General features: G+C 35.9%; 2 protein-coding genes across 5 annotated transcripts in view; one reads left to right on the top strand and one right to left on the bottom strand.

Moving 5' to 3' along the window:
• The first annotated feature begins 769 nt into the window (after positions 1 to 769).
• LOC105446878 (carbohydrate sulfotransferase 11-like) lies at positions 770 to 11,527 on the top strand. 2 transcript variants are annotated; one of them, XM_030997648.1, is made up of 5 exons: positions 770 to 888; positions 3,690 to 3,855; positions 5,625 to 5,686; positions 6,193 to 6,346; positions 11,320 to 11,527. In XM_030997648.1, exons 2-5 carry the CDS (start codon positions 3,702 to 3,704, stop codon positions 11,448 to 11,450), a joined length of 501 nt encoding a protein of 166 aa, XP_030853508.1. In that variant the 5' UTR covers positions 770 to 888; positions 3,690 to 3,701; the 3' UTR covers positions 11,451 to 11,527. The 2 variants fall into 2 exon arrangements, with proteins under 2 accessions (XP_030853508.1, XP_030853502.1); XM_030997642.1 differs by lacking the exon at positions 11,320 to 11,527 and having other exon boundaries at positions 6,193 to 7,378.
• Positions 11,528 to 18,949: 7,422 nt separating this feature from the next.
• Positions 18,950 to 22,947, bottom strand: part of LOC115919040 (carbohydrate sulfotransferase 11-like) — a 47,733-nt gene continuing 43,735 nt past the window's right edge. For all 3 annotated transcript variants that reach the window (XM_030997665.1, XM_030997656.1, XM_030997672.1), the window contains exons 4-5: positions 21,616 to 21,698; positions 18,950 to 20,369 (exon numbers count right to left, since the gene is read on the bottom strand). In XM_030997665.1, coding sequence (XP_030853525.1) covers positions 19,410 to 20,369; positions 21,616 to 21,698 — 1,043 coding nt within the window. In that variant the 3' untranslated portion in view covers positions 18,950 to 19,409. The remainder of the gene's footprint in view (positions 20,370 to 21,615; positions 21,699 to 22,947) is intronic.

The following is a 22,947-nucleotide window of genomic DNA, read 5'->3' on the forward strand; positions in this document are numbered from 1 at the left end:
AAAGTTTACACCTAGAAAATTGATAATTATTTTAAAAAAATCATCTATGAACAGTAAAGTATTATACATCTTATGAAAGAGTGTTTTATCCCAAATCATTTTGTATCATTTTTGTGTGCTATGTGTTCTCGCTTGGATTAACATGAGGCATTGTTTGCGAGAGTGCAACAATTGCGCCAAAGTGATGCCTTTACAGCATGTATTATGTTGGAATTAGCGGAGTGAGAGAATGAATTGAATGTATCAAATGAAATGCATTGGATATGCTTTTTGCAGAAGCAAAATTCACACACACACGCACTTTTATGTACATTGGTACTTGATGTTTGATATTTGATAAGTGTGGCATAATTAATTTTGTTAGGGATGTTATTTGGATCTGTAAAGACCGAATTAATACCCGAATCCCAATTGTTTTATTCACACATTACACAAGCAACTTTGGCGCAATCGATTTTTGCGCTCTCGCAAACAATGCCTAGTGTTCATCCAAGCGTGAACACATACCACACAAAAATGATACCAAATGATTCGGGATAAAGCACTCTTTCATAAGATGTATAATCATTTACTGTTCATAGATGATTTTTAAAATAATTAGCAATTTTCTAGGTGTAAACTTTTTTTTGACTCACGCTGTATGCATGGGCGTAAATCCTTACGTAATACCTTTTGTTCAGGGGGATTATCTATTCATTCATCCCCCCTGAACAATAGGTATTACGTAAGGATTTACGCCCTGACCCTTGGAGAGATTTCCTTTCTCTTCGTCTTATGACAGAGTTTTATGAACAGTGATATTTCTTGGAGATTCCCTTATATGAACTTTAATGCACATGCAACACCACTCGAGAGAGAAAGAGACTGGTTCGCTGTTTGCTTAGGAAGGTAAGTAACTTTGCTAAATCATCATCTCTCAAAACTGACGTATTTGTCGACTTATCATACCTATAGCCGGGAATGGTTATGTTTACAAGATTCTGCCAAAAGTATACACCCCTTTGTGTGCAGAAGTCTATGGCTGTTTGATGTGTATGTAACAGATTTCAACAAAAAAAAATGGATCCTGAGTCAATGGACTCAACATTGAACTGTTTTTAGCAATGATATTTTATTAGTACAGTACATTCCTCAGATCTACAAAAGACTTTGGCGTTGACCATATTTTATGTGTAAGAGAGGGGAAGGAGGGGCAACTCATGTAACAAAGCATTTAGGGTCCTCATCATAATGAATTTTGTTATTATTAATTTTTGTTAAAGGTAAATGCCCCCCCCCCACACACACACACACCTGAAGCCTGTAACATCAGTACTTAGATCAATATTTTTGAATGAGTATTCATTTTGACATTATACGTCCTGAAGCCTAGTTGAACAACTTGTGTAATGACCCAATAAAATTGTGAAATCAGAATGGGTTCTTGATCAGGGTGTTTTAATGGGCCAAGTCTGGCAAAGTATAACTTATGAACATATTGAACATTTCAATCAGATTATAATGCACTTTTATGTTGCGTGCTTCTTGTGCATTCTGTTCATATATGAATAATTCATGTTGTGTTGTTGTTGTTGTTTTAGTTTTATTAGCGTGTATCATTCATTTATGAATATTTACGCCGAATTCAAGTTGCATTCAAAAAAGTGAATGGAAGCAGAAGAAAGAAGGGAAGAAAAAAATCTACGTTGTTTAATTTTTCGCATTTTGCGGAGATTCCATACACTCAGGCTGTCAACATAAAATCCCCAGGTAAAATCATAGACCGTTTTGTGAGTAATTTCTGGCATGCTTTGTATGTATAGGCCTACTTATAGTATGTAGACTTTGCTTTGTATGTAGACTTATGAATTAATTGTTTTTAATGTTTGCCGTGAGTGAAAGTATTTCTCTTTCAACAGTGATTAATATTTGCACCTTGCAAATATCACGGGTCAATATAGCTTTTTTGAGCAAATTAACGATGGCGTGCTCAAAAGGGCAGATTACTTGTGAAGAACTTTATAATATAGTTTCAAAGTAGTTTTCCATACCAGTTCTGAGTTTTATTTGCTTTGTGTAGGTGTGTGTATTTTAATTAGATTATCTTTGAAACATATTCTTCTCGTCGTATTAATGCTACATTGTCAAATTCGTATATTGTATGACTATATAGTTTCTTTTGGTGGAGTGGTCTCATTTCAATTTTCTGTATAATAGGCGTAGAGTATAAGGAGGGAAAAAAAAACATTGTTTATCTACAAATGCAACTGTTTAAAGGTATTACAAAGTTTTGGTATGGGGTCATGAATTTGGTTCAAATTAACATATTGGAAGCATATACGTTCTTACAATATACATTGATCGTTGTCGCGGTTGAAATCGAGTCTAAAGTTATGAAATTATAAATAATAAACTCTTTATGTTGTATAGCTCCCTCTCAAGGTCAAGATATTAATTTAACTATGAAAAAAATGTTTCTTGACTAAAATCGACCGATTAGCTATTCCCGTTTGGAAATTATATATCCCAACTACATATTCTGAGATTTTCATGGTCGCAGCTACCATTGTACGGCCATAGGCGCTATTTGAAATTTATCAAAATTTACCGGGAGCACCGGTAAATTTTTATATTCAATTTTTCACGAAAACAGAAGTGTTTTAGGGGCTATTTTTTTTAGTGCTTATAATACATTCACAGGGGCATCCAAATATATCAAAATTGTAAAGATTCACTATCCACCCAATTTTCAAAATCTCACAAAACTTTGTATTACCTTTAAGTATGCTGTATTTGCATTGTGTTATGAACTATCTTAGTTATTGATGAATAAAAGTCGCTATTTCTAAATTTGAATCTTTGCTATTAATGTTGGTTGCTGTATGTTTCTTTGTGTCACCTTGTGCTTACTAAACAGAGTGGAATTTAAACTATATGCTCAAATACATATGCAAATATTTAAGAAGAAAGTCATTTTTACAGATTTTTAATTTGTTATGGGCTGTCGGCACATATATATATTTTTTTTTTGTCCATTTTTTGAGGAAAATTTTCGCAACGACTCAGATGACCGCTGAATAAGCGGGGGGGGGGGGGGGGGTAAGAGCCCCGGAAATTGGAAAATTACATCGTCAGATATTTCGTTCAGTGGCTTGGGGGAGGGGGGGGGGACACTTTTTTTATTTTTTTTTTAAAGATGAGTTCTGGTCATCTGATTGCATTGTGAAAGAAAGGTTGTGGAATGGATCAGAAAAAGTTGATCATGTAGCATGTAAGTATTGGTGTGTACTTCAAAGTTCTGGAGTCATCAAAACCATAACAAATTTGGCCCAGCCTTGGTAAAGTAACAAGTACTGTACACAGAAAGATGTATATGGGACTACACAAAATGGTGTCGGGGCTCCTAACCTTGATTTTCTAATCTTTCTATGCTCATTGCTCAGCCAGTATACATTTTCTACCAATTTCTTTTGGCAAATGACATTTATTTGTAATCTAGAACATTCAGTGTAATTTTCGTTTGATTCTGTGAGAATGTTTTTGTTTTTTGTTTACCAGAACTCACCTTTATCTTTAACCCCCCCCCCCCCCCCCCCCCCCCCCCCCCTGCGCACGCGTCTGTCTGTACGGTTGCAGATTATGAAAAAGAAAGCTCTCTGCTGGAAAATGTTTCCCTTTACCTCTTGAACTTCTCTCTTTTTTCTCCTCAGTTCTTTCTTTCAATGTCTTCCAAGATGGAACATAAGCCTCGTCGACTTTACTTTTTGGAGATTATGTCTACGAGAAAGAACGTGATCGTTGTCGTCGGCATCATTGTTCTATTGATCCTCATCAATCTCGGGTTCGTCCTTCGAGGACTACTTGATATTTCTTCAGGTGTGTATCAGATGAAAACACAACTATTTCGACACAATTATACAGTGATCTATCATTTTCATACAACATAAATCGGTTATACAGTGCGTCCCAGAAAAAGACGAAACTGAGAATTATGGAAGTTTTATCATAACTTAGTCACAATTATAATTAATAAATGACACAAATTTGTAAAGCTTGGATCCTCCTCTTTCATTTGATCCAACTCATTGATGCATATTTTATGCATGAGTGATTAAAATCAATTTGAAGAGAGGAAACCGAAAAGTCATTTGGCGGACGGTATCTGAGTTTCGAAGAGAAAATCACATTTCTAGAAAGTTGAGTTTCTGCCCTTTCATATATGCCTCTCAATCAGGAAAAAATGAGCAAGGAATGACAAAGTTCTGTTCGTTTAAAGTAGTGCTTGCATTTCCATAATTTTATCAAACGAATTCGTTTTCACTGGCTACCTGCCGTAGCAACATGCAGAATTGACGAAAGACTTAACTCCGTTTCGTTGACAATCAGCCATGCATAACGTCTTTCGTCTACGGCTGATTGTCAACGAAACGGAGTTAAGTCTTTTGTTAATTCCGTTTGTTGCTACGGCAAGCATCCAGTGAAAACGAATTCGTCTAATCAAAGTATGGAAATGCAAGCATTACTTTAAACAAACGGAACTTTCTTATTCCTAGCTCATTTTCCCTGATTGAGGTGTCATATGAAAGGACAGAAACTCAACTTTCTAGAAATGTAATGTTCTCTTTGAAATTCAGATACCGTCCGCCAAATGACTTTTTGGTTTCCTCTCTTGAAATTAATTTCAGTCACTCATGAGTTTTAATCATAAGCTTTACAAATATGTGTCACTTATCAATTATAATTGTGATTAAGTTATGATACAACATCGATAATTCTCGGTTTCGTTTTTTCTGTGACGCACTGTATATATCCCCTATCCCCCCCCTCTCCACTCCTCATTCCCTATCTCTGTCACACACACACTCTCTCTCTTTCTCTTTCTATCTCTCTCTTTCTCTCTCTCTTTCTCTCTCTACCTCTCAATATCTCTTCGAAAGCACTAAAGAGTCATAATCAATTAATTTGTCCCAACTTTGTTATGAAGGAGAAAATTCATGGACTCTATTATAGTGACGGAACCATCAGCACCTGCATAAAAAATTATCAGAAACACCAGTGAATGTTCCAATGGCTATATACAACCTATTGGGCCGACAGGCCAGTCGACCGACAATTTTCTATCTTCCCTCATTCATTTATTTGCTTTTCGGTATATATATGGACCACTTTTGTCAACCTTCCATTGTTTGAGTTAGGGAAGGCTATTGAAGTTACTCGTAGTCGTAATAGATATAACTTTCGAGATGAGAAAAATTTAATTGTTCCCAATTTTGTTTTTTCTTGCCCTTGTCTTACGGCTCCTTCAAAACACTTTTAAATAAATAGACGACACCACAGGTTTTACATTTTACGCCATCAAAAACGGCGGTATACGTGACCAAAGCCCGTTAAGATTATGTCGTCACGATAAGATAAATTGTACATTCAGCAAAAATATTGCTCTTTTGGAATCCCATTATGTAGCAGAAACATATATATATATATATATATATATATATATATATATATATATTTTTTTTTTTTGGGGGGGGGGGGGGGATGGGTGGGGTAGCTAGGACTGAATAAAATTATATACCTTCTTAAATTTCAGAATTCACAGTATACAGTGTAATTATATTCTTAACTTTGGAATCCTCTGCATGCAGATCCAGTTTATAAACCGAAGGCACGTTTCCGAAATGAAGAACAAGATGAACGTATATCCACGGTATGTAACATCAATCATCAATCTTACTTTCAGAGGTGCTATGTAATTACATATCATAAATGTAAGGAGCATGAATGCATGATGTATGCAGAGGACTTGGAAATTAGTCTGTTTATTGAGAAAAAGGATAATTTAATTTGGCAAAGTGTGGTGTCAAATTACTTGAGTATTTGTTTCAATATCGAGTTTTTCCCTCATATTTTTATCTCACCATTGGAAGGATCGAAACCTGTGGATCAATCAACCCCACATTTGTGAGATCAGTTAACCCCACAAATAGCCCTAATCCTAATCCCAAGTTTGTTATTATTTCAATGAAACTGTTTAGATTAGACTCACGTTTTGAAGAAGAACAAAGAAAATATACCTCGCGGTGATTATTTTTCTCTGTGAAAACAAATAAACACAAAGTTTAGCTCCATCATGTCTACTGGGATCTGGAAATATGAGATCTGAAATTATGCAGTTTGAAGATGGTAAAACGATTTCTCACTATCTCGATACAGATTGGGACTTTATACGACAGTGTAATAAACTTGTCAACCAATGCTCCAGTTGATAAGATGACATCATCTAATATATTTTTCATGGATGAGCAAGATGCGATCCAGAAAGCCAGACGAGCGCAAGTAAGCCACACTTGTATCAAGAACAGTTCAGGTGGGACATTCACAGATTTTATGAAGTTAAGCAGTCATTACCTTATTGTTGATGAGAAGTACAAGCTCATCTATTGCTCAGTTCCAAAGGTCGCTTCTACCAGCTGGAAACGAGTACTTCTGGTCCTGAGGGGAATTATGAAGGACACCTATGATCTCTCACAGTCAGACGTTAACAACAAAGTAGCGCCCCAGAAACTAAAGTATCTTCGGTTTTACCCGGAGGAGGACATTCGGAGGATGCTGAAAGAATTCACCAAGTTTTTAGTCGTTCGAGACCCCTTCTCAAGAATTTTGTCAGCTTTCAGGAATAAACTAGACCCTCTGTCAGACTTTAGGAAATGTGATATCTGGCAGAAGGGTATTGGTATGCATATTCTGAAGAAATACAAACCTCAGTCTCTCATTGGACCAAGTCGTCCTGTATTCAAGAGACTCTCAACACCAAAAGGGGTGGTCCGCTATGACTTAAACATGGCTGACTTTGTCAAGTTCTTGGTAGACCCTCTAGAGAAAAACGACGAAGAACATTGGTCAGAAATCCATAAATTGTGTTCTCCGTGTCTAGTCGAGTATGATATAATAAGTAAATTTGAAACGTTGGACACAGACGCTGAATATATTCTCCGTCGTATACACGCAGACTCTATCGTCCAATTTCCATCATCGATTGGAAGTAGTCCTACGAATAGCTCTAATACTGCGTCAATAAAGTCATATTTCAAAGATGTACCACGGAGCGACTTGGATAAACTATACAGACGCTATCAGTTAGACTTTGAGCTTTTTGGTTATGATAACCCCGACATGGGCCTATCGTAGTAAGTGCATTACTTGTGTTATTTACAGAATAATACTTTGTCTCAATGCCAGTATTTAATGTTATATAGATGTGTGAATACATTAAACCTATATTTTTATATTTCGTCTGATTTAGATGCATATTAGGAAATTGAAGTGAATGGAAATAGTTTAAAAAATCATTTCATATCATCATTTCAGAACTCATGTACCATTATTATAAATATTTGAAGTCGCTAATAAGCACTTATATTATGTTTAGCAATATTATGAACTATATGACTGTTATCTTTGATGGTGCACAATACAGTTAAATAATTAATATTAGGGCCCTTTATTACATTCCACTGCCAAAAGTTTGCTGCATGACGTAGATGGGGTGAAATTGACCTGACTGGGGGTCCGTTTTGGAGGGCTCAATACTGGGGGCTAAAGTCGATTTTTTAAATTAAAAAAACAAGATTATTACAACTGATTTTGAAATCAGACGTTTAATAAACTTTCTTTTACTCTAAATTACTACCTTTCCCAAGCCGGGGTTAGGGACAGGGCATCTCTCTATAAAAAGAGGGGTTTTGTCCCTTTTCCTGTCTCCCTCGCAAGAAAAAATAACAATATGACATTTTTCCTCACCCGGTTGCCAGAATTTACGGACTCCCAGGTCGAAATTCCATTAGGATCCGATCCTATTGGACCATCAGAAACCATTAGAGCTATTGGTGTCTTATGGTTTCAATAGGGAAAGTGAAATGATGGACCCACAGAAACCATTAGAAAATATCTATTGGACCAACACAAACCCACAGAAAGAAATGCTGATGGACTAACAGAAAGCTTCTATTGGACCAGCATCCACCCATGTCTTCTATGGGTTTCTGTTGGTCCATTAGATACTTTCTTCTATGATGGGTTTCTGTTGGTCCATTAGATATTTTCTATATGGGTTCCTGTTGGTCCATTAGAGATCTTTCTATGTGTTTCTAATGGTCCCATATTCTGAATTCCCTATTGAAACCAATAGTCCAATGGCTTCCATTGGTAAATCGATTTTAGCAACTGTCCACCAAAAAAAGTATATTCTAGTCTCAATTGCATTAACTTCTTTACATAGATCTCTTGAAGTGAGTTAAAGAATATCCTTTATTTTAACTGAAAGCTTGTACTATTCCTATATAATAAACATACATGAATTATTTCTTGGTTAGTAATCATTATAATCAATATATATCTATTGCTAAAACGTGAATGAAATTGTAACATGATTAAACAAATAATCTATTGGTCATTAGTTGCCGAAAAAAGATAGAATTCACAAACTTGATGTACATTGTCATAAGTTGCTGAACAAATTATGATAAATGTAATTTTCTGTGAACACGTATGAAGTAATCATGAATATGCATGAGATAGATTTAGCTGTTGGTTTCGATTGGTTTCTATTAAACCTAGTGGTTTCTATTGGTCCCATTGGGTTCTATTGGTCTCATTGGTTTTCTATTGGTCCTATCGGTCCTATTGGTCCTATTGGTCCTATTGGTTCTATTGGTTTCTATTGGTCTTATTGGTTTATATTGGTCCTATTGGTTTCTATTGGTCCTATTGGTCCTATTGGTTTCTATTGGTCTTATTGGTTTCTATTGGTCCTATTGGTTTCTATTGGTCCTATTGGTTTCTATTTCTATTGGTTTCTATGGGTGATATTGGTTTCTATTGGTTTCTGATGGTTTGAATGTTTCGTAAGTACAACCATATAAAATATTTATTTTGGTCTAGGATACAGAGTTTCAAATTTAAAAACTCTTTTTTTTTCTCTCTCACTATATAGGTTGCTACGCTCCTTTGCAATTAAGAGAAGCATTGTTTTTTTTTTTACTACAACAATAGAACGGGTTTCTGGTGCTTTAAATACGCGATTTCAGCATTTAAAAAGCTATCAAATTTCCTAATTCTCTAAGATACAAAGTTTTTAAAATCTGAATATATCACTCGCAGTAGAAGCATTATTTCTTAAGACTGTACTATAGGAACATAGTCTACTCCATGTAACCCCAAATTGTGGGAAGGGGTTTCTTAAAAACTGGAGGAGGAAAACTCGTTTGGCCTCGCCTCTTGTAAGACAACAATATAAATTATATGAAATCATTTCGCAGTGCCCCTCTCAGAAGACAAAAATGAATGTAAATTATTTAAATGTTTAAATAAATTGTTATTTGCCTGAGTGTTTAAAAGTTTACTGAGTATGTGTCGCTTGATTTTATTTTTGGAAATATCACATAAGCAATTTTTCGTTCGGTCGCTGCACTCCCTCGCATAATATACTTAATTCAAGTACTGTAGGGATTATGTTCTCTTACGCATGCTCTGTCTTAAGTTAAAAATATTTCTAGCCCCATATAATTTGCCTCTTCCCCCCCCCTTAAAAAAATATATAAAATGGAAGAGTTCCGGTAAGCCTGATAAAATAGAGAGTGAGAGTGAGGGAGATCGTGGAGAAGGACAGAGGAAGGGATGGAGAGAATAAGCTAAGATAAAAAAGTTGAAATAGTGAGAACTCTTACATTACTTTTGAGTCAATATCAATTATAAGCGTTAACTCGCGGAGCATCATTCTGTTCTGTTGCATGCTTCTTCTCATTAACACCACTATCGGCGTCGTGATTCAGAGCAAGCAAGATGTTACCATCTCATAAACATAAGATTGTTCTCTGTGCAACAGCTATCATTGGTATGGTAGTATGTTCTATCTACACATCATTATCTTCACCATCCGTTAGACACCTGGTTGATATCAGTAAGTTTATCACTTTTCATATATAATTTGTTTGTACCAACATTTCTATATTATACGAAAATTGCATTAGGTAGCATTCGGAATTGTGTTTTGTGAAACGAAAAGTACTCTAGTTAAAATTGAGCTGTCGCTGTTTGAGAATGAATATTAATTATAAATCAGTTTCCACCATATTTTTGATGTCACATACGTGCACTTTTGTGTCCTTTTAGTTTGGTAATGATATTGAATACTCTAGTTACCATGAACATGAATATGAGAAAAGGAGATTAAAATAGTGTGTGTGACGTGAAATCAAATACTCGACTTGACTTTGGTTCTGATATCGTTTCCGAATTTGAATCACTTTCAGATTATGTTGATACAACGCTATTTATTCAAAATAAACAATGAGGTCTTTTATCTGGGGTTTGTATAGACCTGGAGTGCTGGTTATTAAACTATATTAATTATTTAAAGTCATTCGAAATACATTCTATTCAGGAGTGGCTAACTTCAGGGGGGAACCTATACCGGCAGGACTGGAAACGATATATACCAGGGAGCGCTAACATTATTTTAGGCATTGATTAACTTTCCTTTTGGCCTTTATAGCTTTTCTCAATGTTTCTATCATTACTTGGATCTTTTATATTTCTGTGAAAATTCAGTGAGGTTTTGCATGTTTAGTGTGAATTTCATTTTAATCTGTTTTACTGTTTCTTTCATAATCCTATAACTTATCATACTGACGATTGAGAATCTTGTTTCCTTTTATTTTTCAGAATATGAAAGTTTTTGCAAGATAAATTATACAGCGTCTTTGAAAAGGGTAAGAAAATCATCATTATTTACAATAAATGTTATGAAAATTAAAAGATTACTAACATTACATGTTATTAACATTAAATGCTATTTAAATTGATAGTCAATAATATGTACGCACTTATATAAATTTGACATGAGGCATAAAAGTAAAAATTATCCGGCTGTAGAAGCAGTGGTATAGTACACTAGCTTGATCATCATGAAAAGCACCTTTAGCATAATAGTCTTATGTATTTATAACAGGTGGCCCTCAAAAGAACGCAACATATGAGATCTGCTTTTTCGACGACAACATTCGGGTTTTGGGCGTATAAAATTCTTTCATAAATAAAATGACACCAAGATAATTATCATCGGGACTGGGTAAGACGTTTTAATTATACGTGTGTTTTTTGTGTGTAAGGCGACGTCACTTTCAAAATTTGCTACTTTTAAACCAAATGACTGCTCTCATCAACGACAAGTATGTTGTCAACACAGCTGATTATACGAGAAGACATAACGTGAAAGTGTTTTTTTTTAATCATCCTGATCAATAATTTATTATCATATCTTTTTCACCTTTCAATTCTTAGATGACATCTACATCTCATTCATGGAGGCCATTCCAACCGAAGGTTCAGTTACCCTTAAGTTACACAACGAAATCGAAGTCAACCTTGGCACCGACATCATTGACCGTGAACGGAGACAAGGAGTCACTTGATTCCATGGACACCCAGGTCGATATTCAGCGACGTCGTCGAGCGCAATTAAAAAAAAGGATGCCTCGCACACGATGTGCACTACAACCAGGGAGACGGCATGCCAAGCGGTACACTCATTGTCGATGATAAATACAAACCCGTCTATTGTAATGTACCGAAGGTGGCTTGTACGAGCTGGCAACGGGTCTTTCTTGTTTTGAACGGTGTCATGAACCACACCGACGATCTGTCACAACCACAAGTCAATAATAATGTCGGACCTCGTAAGCTCAGATCTCTCAACTCTTACAAGAAAAGTCGGAGAGCTGAAATCACAAAGTTTCTGGTGGTACGTCACCCGTTTCATTGTGTATTACTATTATCTGACTATCGAAATAAACTATGGGCAGGATCGCCGACATCAAATAGCTCGGAATCATTTCAGAGCGTAATTGAATTGCATATCCTTAAAGAATATAGACCAAATACAATATTGAATAACAAAAGTGGTAGCATCGAGCGTAAAGTGATATCCACAAAACAAGCGCGGAAAGTCATCTATGATCTCCGATTTGATGAATTTGTAAAATTCTTGACGAACACGACGGAAATAGCATCATTTCTGAAAAACCCTCATTGGAGAGAGATCAATCGACTATGTGGACCATGTCAAATCAATTACGACGTCATCAGTCATTTCGAGTCCCTGGTTGATGACGCTCTCTATATCCTTCGTCTTGTACATGCTGACCACATCGTTGAGTTTCCGTCCTCGAAAGGGAGTAGTCCAACCAACAGCTCTTCCAAGTCTCTATACGAGTCCTACTATGCTGGTGTTCCTCTGGTTGACTTAGAAAAACTCTACCAAAAATACCGACCCGACTTTGAATTATTTTGATATGAGAAACCAGCTGTTATTTTATGAAGATAAAGTCATTTGATTTTGTTCCTTATACTATAACGTTGTAACGAGGGAGAAAACAATTGGAACGATTTTTGTGAAGTCCTCTTAAGGACAATTTGAGTACCCATTGGGTATGTTGCATCATTAAATCGAATGTTAAATAGCCACATGAAGTACAAGAGGGGGGCTTGGCCTGCATCTCTCGAGGATTTCGAATTGTTTCAATTCGGCAAAAAAAAACCCTGATTACCTCATATTCGGGCACACTTGACAGATTGTGTAAATTTATTTACTTATGTATTCCTGTGACAAACCAACATTTTCCACTATTAAAAAGTGTCAAAATTAATGTTTATATGCTAGTTTCGCTCTCTCGCAGAATTTGAAATCTGGGAAGTTGATTTTCGGCCAAGAGCTGTCACCCCCTCCAGCACATTTCGTTTGTGATCATAGTCATGAGCTTTTTCCTCAACATTCAGTGAGTTATAAACTTCTGAAAATATTCATTGAGTCAATGAATAAATGCACAATAAATGCAGACAAACAATTGATTCTATCTTAAAGTTTTAGGCATAGAATCATACTGGCGAACAGTAATTCAATAAATACTCTATAACTGAATTATATTACAATCCCTTGACTATGATTTTTTCCCGTCCCCTTCCCTACTTCACCTTTCTTATTTTCTATTTGCTTTTTTATACAAATATTTGTCACTGTGTGCAAATTTGATAATCTGAGGAATTGTTTTGCCCATGACATATAACCAGACTCTCGTAAATTAATTTTGTTGGAAAATTTCAGGCTCACTTCGATATCAGGAAATGGATTGGACAATCCAACACTCATATTTAAATAGTTTTTAACGTTTAATTTCGAATCCGCGGCTCGGGATTTTATGCGCCTGGCCCCCTCTATTCAATAACGTCTCCCAAGCCTTCTGGAATGACCCCAATCTCCCGATTACAAGGGCCAGGCGCGGCTTTACCAGGAGTGCTTTTGCATGAACCTTTTTTTTTTCGATAAATATTATTATGTTAGATTCCGACCGAGATTGCACTGATGATAGGATTATCATCATCCCCAATACTCTTGCAGTTCACTTCCCTCTCCTCCTTATTCCCTTATCCATCGTTACCATCACTGACGTATTGCCGCCCCCTCTTCAATAACGGCTCTCAAGCCTTCGGGAATGACCCCAACGTTTCCTGATTACCATTCTGCAATTCTTTGGAGGGGCCGACACTTTTCAGAAGTGTTTTAACACTAATCAACAAGCATACTTATTACTTAGTATTTCTTTTAAATAAGCTGAATTCCGACTCAGTTTTGCACAACCTTAAAATTATAATACGGTCAGGCAACCCCCCCCCCTCCCCTCCCCTCAATGCGCTCATTTCATACGCGTAAACCCCCTCCCCAGTTTTTCCTTTATTTGTCGTTACTGTCACTTAGTGTCATTTCCTTGTAACTTTCTTCTTTTTTAACCCGGCTTCTCTCTTCTTTTTCTTTCTCTTTCTTTTCTTTTTTTCTTTTCTTTTTTTTTTCTTTCTCTCTTCTACTTTCATTTCTCTTCTTTCTTTTTTCTTCCTTTTTTTGCGCCACAATGGTGGGGGGGGGGGGGGGGAGACACGGCCGTTTCGCCCCCCCCCCTGCATTTAGAGCCATACATACAAAGAAATTTGACAACTTTGTTTCACTTGGTCGCAGAATGGCGTGCATAACAATAACAAATAAGAATTCCCTATTATAATATATTGCAGAGCTGCCAACCTCCAGAACAGAAAATCAGTAATCACAAGGCTCAAAATCAGTAATTTGGGGTATAAATCAGTAATTTCTTATGCGGCGCTATGAATCTAAAAAAACGACACGCCAACACTGCGCGGACGCATGATTATCTGAAATTTTGGTGATTTTACTCACACAAAGATGTTAAGTATGAATTTCAGGTCATCACAACACAGTTTATCATGAAAAATGGCTCCTATTCACAGCACTCGCTACGATAAATCATATTTAATTCATTAAAAAAAAAAAAAAAAAAAAAAAAAAATTTTTTTTTTTTTTTTTTTTTTTTTTTTTTTTTTAAATCCGTAATTTGAGACAACATTCCGTAATGGTCGTTAATTTCCGTACCAATACGGGAAATCCGTACTAGTTGGCAGCTCTGATATTGTGTCCAACTCAAACCAGGTTGGCCTAACTCTCATTTATCAATGCCTCTGTTCTCATGGAGAGAACAGCGACATCTATAGTCCATTACACATGCAGGGTTCAAAACAAGAATGAGAGAACATTCAGTCAAGGTGAGATTGGATTACGTTTATTAGGAAAAATAGTTTTATTTTCATTCGTTTCTTTTTTCTTTTTTAAAATAACAGAGCAGTTTTTTCACGAAGATAAGCCAACATAACAATCAAAGAATTAGGCATGACAATGGTTTTTAGCAAATTTTATGTATTTCATAAAAAAACACAAGCTATCCCTGACCTGATCGTCCAATTAGACGTAGCCCGCTAGCTGTACGACCACCCCGACCGACGGCCATGGAAGTGTTGAGATTACCAGGTAGGTTATCCGACATGACTAAGAAGAAGCGACCTAACGTTCTGACCAAAGTTTTGCCAAGCCTTTTTAAAATTCTAAAGCTAGGCCATACTATTCATAACATTTGAGTCGATGAGCCCAGATCATCCCCATAATTATAGACAGCAGGTTCATTTCACCCACAATAATGGGTTTACTTGATGGTTTCTAATACGTTTTCCTATACAAATCTTCCTAATTGCAACAACTTAATATATCTTGAAATTGTAAATAGTACTTCTAAGGAAACAAGTATAATAGATACAAGAATAATTTCTAACACTTCTTTCTTGTTGGTTCTCAACTTGAAGAAGCTTATAAAAGTTAAGTATTTAATGTCTTTTTCATCATTATAATTAGCCTGTAGTTACGGTATCATAATGTGTTAATGTTTGACATTGAAATCTTACTTTGGTTCGCATGCCATATATCATGATTATTATAATGCGTTTCACTGAATATTATAATAATAAATGGATTTGTATAATATCTAAAAGTCCTTAATCATTATTATAAAAAGGGAAATGATAGAAGTTTGAGATTATTCATGAGAAGAAACAAATCTGTAGCCAGTTTTTCATACAGTGTCATAATCAGTGCAATCATATGTATGATTACCTTTGTTGAAAAGAAATATCAACTGTATCATTTCTTAACAAAGTTATGTTTTTAAAAATAAAATACATTCTAAATACAGTAGGCTACTTCCCGCTCTCTTTGCCAGCTAGACAAACTTATTAACAAGACAGATTAATTCATGTCACACTTATTATATCAATATAATGAAACACTGAAATACTGTTTGGTTGCAAAAATGAAAATGATAATATCTGATTAAATACATACTAATATTTCTTTTTCTCTGGATAGTACTTCTTCTCCCGGGCAGGGGGTTAGTATAATCATGAGCTTATTACTTAATCATCCCTTCAGATGATCTATCTAACATCAACCTTAATCCATAAAGTACTTAACCATGATTTACATCAAACTCCTAAATGATTCTATTATTTTCAAAACCATTTCACAACGATCAATTTTGCAAGGTCCTAATAAAGACTATATTTATACATTGCAACATCAATGTTTGAGTCCTGCCTTCTGGTCGCAAATATTAAAAGGACTATGTAACATTGTTCAGATGAGAGATAGTGGTGCTAAGGTAGTGACTTCAATGCTAGATGTACAATTAAAGATAATCTGAAAATTTGAGTGAAAACGGACCATTATTCATGGTAAAAATTGGGGAAAACTGATCTGATCGATTCCTTAATTCTCCCAACTATATTATTGCAATTTAATTACATTTTAGGTGAATGGAAATCTCACAAAGCAATACAATCGCTCTACATTCCATTCCAGACATTTAAGTGTTGACAGGTTTTTTATAGCCTGTTTAATGTCTTTTTTTTCATGGAAAAACGGTTGGAAAATTCAAAAATGGTTGGGAGAATTTACTGTTAATCACTGTTAGAGGGTGTCGTACATCGACGCCTTCAAAGAAAACCATAGATATCTTTGTGGTTTGAGAATTTTTTTCAGGATTTTTTGCATGTCAGAGGGTTAGTACAGTACAAGGAATATAGTAAGTAACATTTTATACACAAATTAAGCAATTTTTTCGTCAACCTTCCACAATGTTACCAAGTCACTTTAAGATCTATAGCCTTATGTGTCAACCATGAACTACAAGGCAATCCAGCAATGTATTCATTACCCTTACCCTCAGGCTGGTTTCTTGCAATCGTGTAGTATATAATCTCCGGAGCAAGACCCGTCATTTTCAAATGTGAACGATTAATATTATGGACAGTGATTGGTTCCTGCTATTCTGTGTGATGATTTCAGGGTTACAGCTATTGACAAGCAACATGACATTTTGACAACATGACAAAACAAACACATTTATTTATAAAAAAATACAATGTAGTACTGAAAAGAGTGTGCAGTGTACGATGCTGTAGCTAGCTGTGCAAACCGTCTTTCTTCTTTAAAAAATATCTTGCTTGTGCATATAACATCATAAGGTAAATCATTTCCTTGATTTGTTTTCCTCCATTGTACATGAATGGATATGCAAAGTTTTTTTGTGTGACTTAGGTCCTGGTAAATTACGCAACGTGATTTGTTTTTCATCCATCTGTACCCTTGATGGTTGCATTTAAAGACGTTTGTTGTCACTAAGTGTGCGTCAGAGAGGGGAAAAGGGTATACCAATCACTTTGACCCTTGTGTCTCTCTTCCCAATATGGACCACTACATCGGGGATTTCCCTTTTCTAGAGCAAAAAGTCTAACGTGCATAGGTGATTACACTCCTACACACAGGACCTCCATTTAATGTCCTATCCGAGGGACGGAGGGTCACGTAAACACACAACGATGTCTTGCGTCATCCGCCTACAGGCGATTCGAACCTACGATCTTTAGTTTGACGCTTCGCCAACTGAACCAACTAGCCTCTCCAACTCTGGCAAGTTACAAGCATTATATCAATAAGATACGTGTATAATCAAAAGTATGTTATACCTGTGGCAAAAATGATATCTGTCCAATACGGCACTTTGGGGGAAAGAAGGTAGCAGTATGATTTTACAGCTCATTTTGACACATAATTACAGGCGGGTTAAAGAAGTCAGAAGTGTAGTAGGGGGAAGGGGGTTGTGATATTGTTTCATGTTTTTTCTCCAAAGGAGGGTCCCTTAGCCCCTTGAAACATCCAGGATACTCATATATACAATATCAGTTTCAAGAAACAGTACAATTTCATTTGGGATAAACACTAACTTCGTCATACATGTACAAGACTGTCATTTTCAAGAGCTGCTTTTAAGACATACTGGCTTTCTCAAAATTGCCAACCCCCAAACATTCAGGATACTCAAAATAAGTACACGAAATACTGAAATAGTAATTTACAAAAATTGTATACCTGAGCAATGTCCATTTGGAGGCTCGTTTCTTTCTTTCAATGAGTACTTTTAAAGGCATCGTTAAACAATGTTAAATCTGAGATGCATGGTCCTACATGTTATCAGTGTCTGTGATGTGGTGTACTATTGAAGCCCTAACAAAAATTGCGCTTCAACTGAAAATGATCATGAAGTGCCTCAAAAAAGTAAAAATCTTTGAGTGACCTGTTTTAACTTACTGATTTTCCCCAATAGACTGTAGTGTTATAAAAACCTTTAGGAAAACGAAAAGTGAAATTTCGATTTCCAATCATAAATATCTTGATAATCAGACAGGCGATCGGCTTGTACAAGTCATGGGGTTCCTGACTGACCTAACGGTTTATAATTATGATTGCAGCATGAGCTAGCTCCAGGATTTTGTTTCAGAAACTGAGGCAATGTTATCGAGTCACTTTAAGGCTCCAAAGCCCTTCACATTTATATGAACTGCAGCAAATCAGACTATGATTATGTCCTGAAATAAATCATCAGTGATGTAAAAAAATGTTTGAAATTTGTCAATACTTACTCTGTTTTATTGTCCCGCCCCCCCCCCCCCATTTTTTTTTTTTTTTTTTTTTTTTTTTTTTTAAATCTGTGGAACCAGTTTTCCAATCATGTTATCAGTCAAAATTCCTTACTTGTAATGGAATTAAGTTATGGAATGACCTAGACAATGATATTAAACTAAGTAAAACTTTGGATAAATTTGATAAATTAAAAAAATCTTGAAGAATGAAATGTTCTTGCAGTATAAAAAACATGCCAATTAAATAATGAATAATTTGCTCCACATGTTTTGTTAAGTTTTGTAATAAAGCAAGCACCGGCTAGGGGCGCATATAGGGACGCAGTGTCGCTTGACACTGTGTCCTGTGTGCGTTCATGGCCGGTGCTTTGCTGTCATGCTCACATACTGTCTTTATAATCTTTTTCTTGTATATATTTGTTTTTCCCGTTAATGTTGTTTTTGTTAATTTCTCGATATATATGTCATGGTTGGTGCCCCAACCACAAGTTTGTATTCAAACTTCTTTAGGGGCTCCTAACCCCATGTTTTTATATTTCCATGATTTATTGTAACTGTATTTTTATGGTTGAAATAAATTGAATTGAATTGAATTGAATATGGAAATACCACGAAAACACTAAAAGCTAAGTACAGCAAAAGTGTTGCCACTAACTCAAAATGAAGTATGAATCAGTACCATTGATCAGGGATTGAAATTCCCCTCTGACATCTTAACTTTTTACCCCTCAAATCTTTTCAAAAAGGAGCACATACTGATTATAATGCTCTGATTCAACTGTGATGCGGTTCAAATGTAATGTAGTAAGAATGAAAAAAAAATATCTCTAAAATATCTCACATTAGTTGATACAAAATATAACTCCTGCAAATATTCAACAAAGCAAAGTGATGGTTTTCAAACAGGAACGGCCACATTTGACCGAGTCTTCAACTGAAATAATTTTCATTAGCAGTTTATAGTAGATAAATATTGTGGGTATAAAACTTGTATCATTTTGTTGCTACCGTACATCAAGCACATCATCTACAGTAGCATGGTAATCAAACATAAGGAAATCAATTAAATATCGGTTGTACAGTTTTGTTATGTCATTACGCGGCAGAGTTGAGAAGTACTTCTGTATAAGGTCTGGATCGGAACTGTTGGTAGGTGAACTGCCCTCTGCCGATGGAAAACTGACAACTTTATCTGCCCCACTGACGCTCAAGATATACCGCGCATCGTCCTCGAGCGTTTCAATCTTACCAATCATGTCATACTGGATCATGCACGGAAGGCAACTCATATGTAAATCCCGCCAGTGCTTGTTGCCATTCTTTTGTCCTCGAGGGGTGTAGATAAATTTCACAAATTCACCAAAGGAAAGGTCATAATTGCTCATATTGAAATTTTGCCTCGCAACGCGCAGCTCCACGGCGTCCTCTCGGAATGCGCTCATGATTTTGGTACCGATTTTTTTCTGCCATTTTCCCGCCCGAGAGAACGTACTGTCTGGGGCCAGTTTGTTCCGGTAGGCTGAAAGAACACGGGAAAATGGGTGTCTGGCGAACATGAACTTGGTGTAGGTCTTGAGGATGTGCCTCCGTTCTGCTTCGGGGTAAGACTGGAGTGACTTGAGACTCCTGGCCCCTTCACGATTGGTGAAGAACTGCGGAATGCTTGCGGTTGAATTGTACTGACCACTCAGTACTAAGAACACTTTCTTCCAATTAGTACAAGCAACCTTCTGAACGTAGCAGTACATCAGTTTATATTTGTCGTCTACAATAACGTTCCAGGGCGGGTGCTTCGCCATGTCCGTCTCGGGATTTGGGTGGTACTTCTTGCAGACGCGCTCCATGTTATACTTGCGACGTTTCTGAATCTCTTTCTGGGCGTTCATAAAGGACACCTTGCTCGGGTAGGATCCGTTCAGCAAACTGATTGAATCATCTTCTTCTTTTGACGATCCTATATTCACCTGTAATTTCACATAAACAAATAAAAGAAAAATTGTACATGTCCAGGGCAATATAAGTAAACATGCTAAAAACTAAAATTCTCAAAATTGATTATGATAATACTCTGGATTTTAATAACACTCAATTTAAAAAAAGAAGTAATCTCTCTATGCTCAGCCTAAACCACCACCCCAATTCTCGACATTGACAGCCTACAACATTTAAGTAATATCCCACTCCGAATATGTACAGTGTGTCCCAGAAAAGACGAAACCGAGAATTGTCAATGTTCTATCATAACTTAGTCACATTTATAGTCGATAAATGACACATATTTGGAAAGCTTAGATCCTCCTCTTTCATTTGATGCAACTCATATGATGCATATTTCACGCATGGGTGATTCAAATGAATTTGAAGAGCAGACACCAAAAAGTAATTTGGCGGACGGTATCTAAATTTCAAAGAGAAAATCACATTTCTAGAAAGCTGAGTTTCTGCCCTTTCATATGACACCTCAGTCAGGAAAAATGAGCTAGGAATAACAAAGTTCTGTTTGTTTTGAGTAGTGCTTGCATTCCATGATTTTATCAAACGAATACGTTTTCACTGGCTGCCTGCTGTAGCAACAAGCAGAATCGACAAAAGACTTAACTCTGTTTCGTTAACAATTAGCCATGCATGAAGTCTTTCGTCGACAATTCTCAGTTTCGTTTTTTTCTGGGACGCACTGTATATAGCATCGACAGTAAAATGACATCAAGGTTGATAGTCACCTGCGCTTTCTTTTTTCAAATCAAACTTCAAAATTAACTAAAACAGGTCAAAGATGAACTTAATTATCAAACACCATGATTATGAAACAATCTCTTGTCAAAATAAGAAAACTGTATGCTTATTCATCCGTTACAAATCTCCATGTAATTATGGTGTCGATTTGATATTCTAATCTCTAAGGACTCCCGAAAGTGCCTTCTCTTCTGCCTGTAAATGCATTCTCTTCCATAATACGTCATTGACACCGACTCCAAAATGACTGATTTTTTTGTTACCACTTGGGGTCGTGTAATCTTTTGTTTGGTCTATTTAATATTCATCTGCTATAAATCTAGTTGGTGTGATGAAAGCCAATTAAAGACGAATATTATAACAACGTTCATAAGAAAGAGAATTATGTTGAATGCATGTTTGAATGGCAGAACTGTAATCATCGTGGATTCAGAGAAATAAAGGATGAAACCAAAAGACGAAGAATGTTGTTCTTACGTGTACAGGTAATGAATCCGTCTCTTGGTCTTGGTCTTTGTTCACAGCCTGCAATGGTAAGACTCCTTCGGGATGTATCCGATCTATTTGGGAGAGGGAGAGAGAGGCAATATTTCTTGTGAACAACTATTGTCCAAGTAAACATGATGACTTTCTAATTAATAGCATAATACTTTTCTGAAGGAGTCCTATTTCTTTTTTTTTTAATTCTGGTGGACATCTAGAAAAAAAACAACATTATTTTAGTGTACAACCACACAGGATTCATACATTGACGCAACTATCGCATAATTTGTCCATTCTGTCACCCCCCCCCCCCTCCCCCGACAAATCACAGTGTTCTTCTGTTTTTCCCTTTTTCATGACTCATTGAAAGTGACTTGTAATAATATTGTATTTCCCTTTAAGTCAACCTGATTTTAGTAGACGGAATTACATGTCAGATGTAATCATTGAACCAGACGGGCATAGGTAATGATGCCGATACGTTCGTTAAAAGCATATAACGCTCTCCCTCTCTCTCCCTCTCTCTCTCTCTCTCTTTCTCTCTCTCCTGATTTGTATGTGCCCCCGTCATCCTTAACTCGCTATTTTTACGTATAATCTGATATCATTTAACTCTGGTCCGTGTTGCTCATTAGAAATCTACTCTACGATAACAGATACTGTAGGGAGAAAGCGCTTGCATCGAGCGCAAATGAGCGCAAATGAGTTGGGTGCTTTTAGGCTGGAATATAATTAAGCTTATTGCGAAGTAACCAATCATGTCTTCGATAAAGATCACTCTAATTATTTTTTTTTCATTTAGAAAAAGTCAATTAAGGGAATGAAAAAGTATTAGCCAAACATAACGTTTCGAACCACCACTTTATATCTTCTACATGAAAATTTGAAAAGTAATTAAATTCAACTTTTGTTCAAAACGAAAACGAAAATTGTCTATTGACTAAAAAATACTACGCAAGATAAGCTTATTGCGAATCAATCATGTCTTTGTTAAATATCACTCTCATTTTTTTCATTTAGAAAAAGTAAATGAAGGGAATGAAAAAGTATTAGCCAAAAATTACGTGTCGAACCACCACTTTATATCTTCTATATGCAATTTTGAGAAGTAATTAAATTCAACTTTTGTTCAAAACGAAAAACGAAAATTGTCTATTGACTAAAAAATACTACGCAAGATAAGCTTATTGCGAATCAATCATGTCTTTGTTAAATATCACTCTCATTTTTTTTTTCATTTAGAAAAAGTAAATTAATGGAATGAAAATGTATTAGCCAAACATTACGTGTCGAACCACCACTTTATATCTTCTACATGCAATTTTG

The sequence above is a fragment of the Strongylocentrotus purpuratus genome, unplaced genomic scaffold (assembly GCF_000002235.5).
Source record: "Strongylocentrotus purpuratus isolate Spur 01 unplaced genomic scaffold, Spur_5.0 spur5_contig_858, whole genome shotgun sequence".
Classification (NCBI taxonomy): domain Eukaryota; kingdom Metazoa; phylum Echinodermata; class Echinoidea; order Camarodonta; family Strongylocentrotidae; genus Strongylocentrotus; species Strongylocentrotus purpuratus.

What these genes read in the sequence shown, in the direction of transcription:
- LOC105446878 (XM_030997642.1), top strand. Translation starts at nt 3,702, where the DNA reads ATGTCTTCCAAGATGGAACATAAGCCTCGTCGACTTTACTTTTTGGAG. An exon ending in ACTACTTGATATTTCTTCAG is followed by an intron (nt 3,856 to 5,624) that starts GTGTGTATCAGA and finishes CTCTGCATGCAG; the next exon opens with ATCCAGTTTATAAACCGAAG. An exon ending in AAGATGAACGTATATCCACG is followed by an intron (nt 5,687 to 6,192) that starts GTATGTAACATC and finishes ATCTCGATACAG; the next exon opens with ATTGGGACTTTATACGACAG.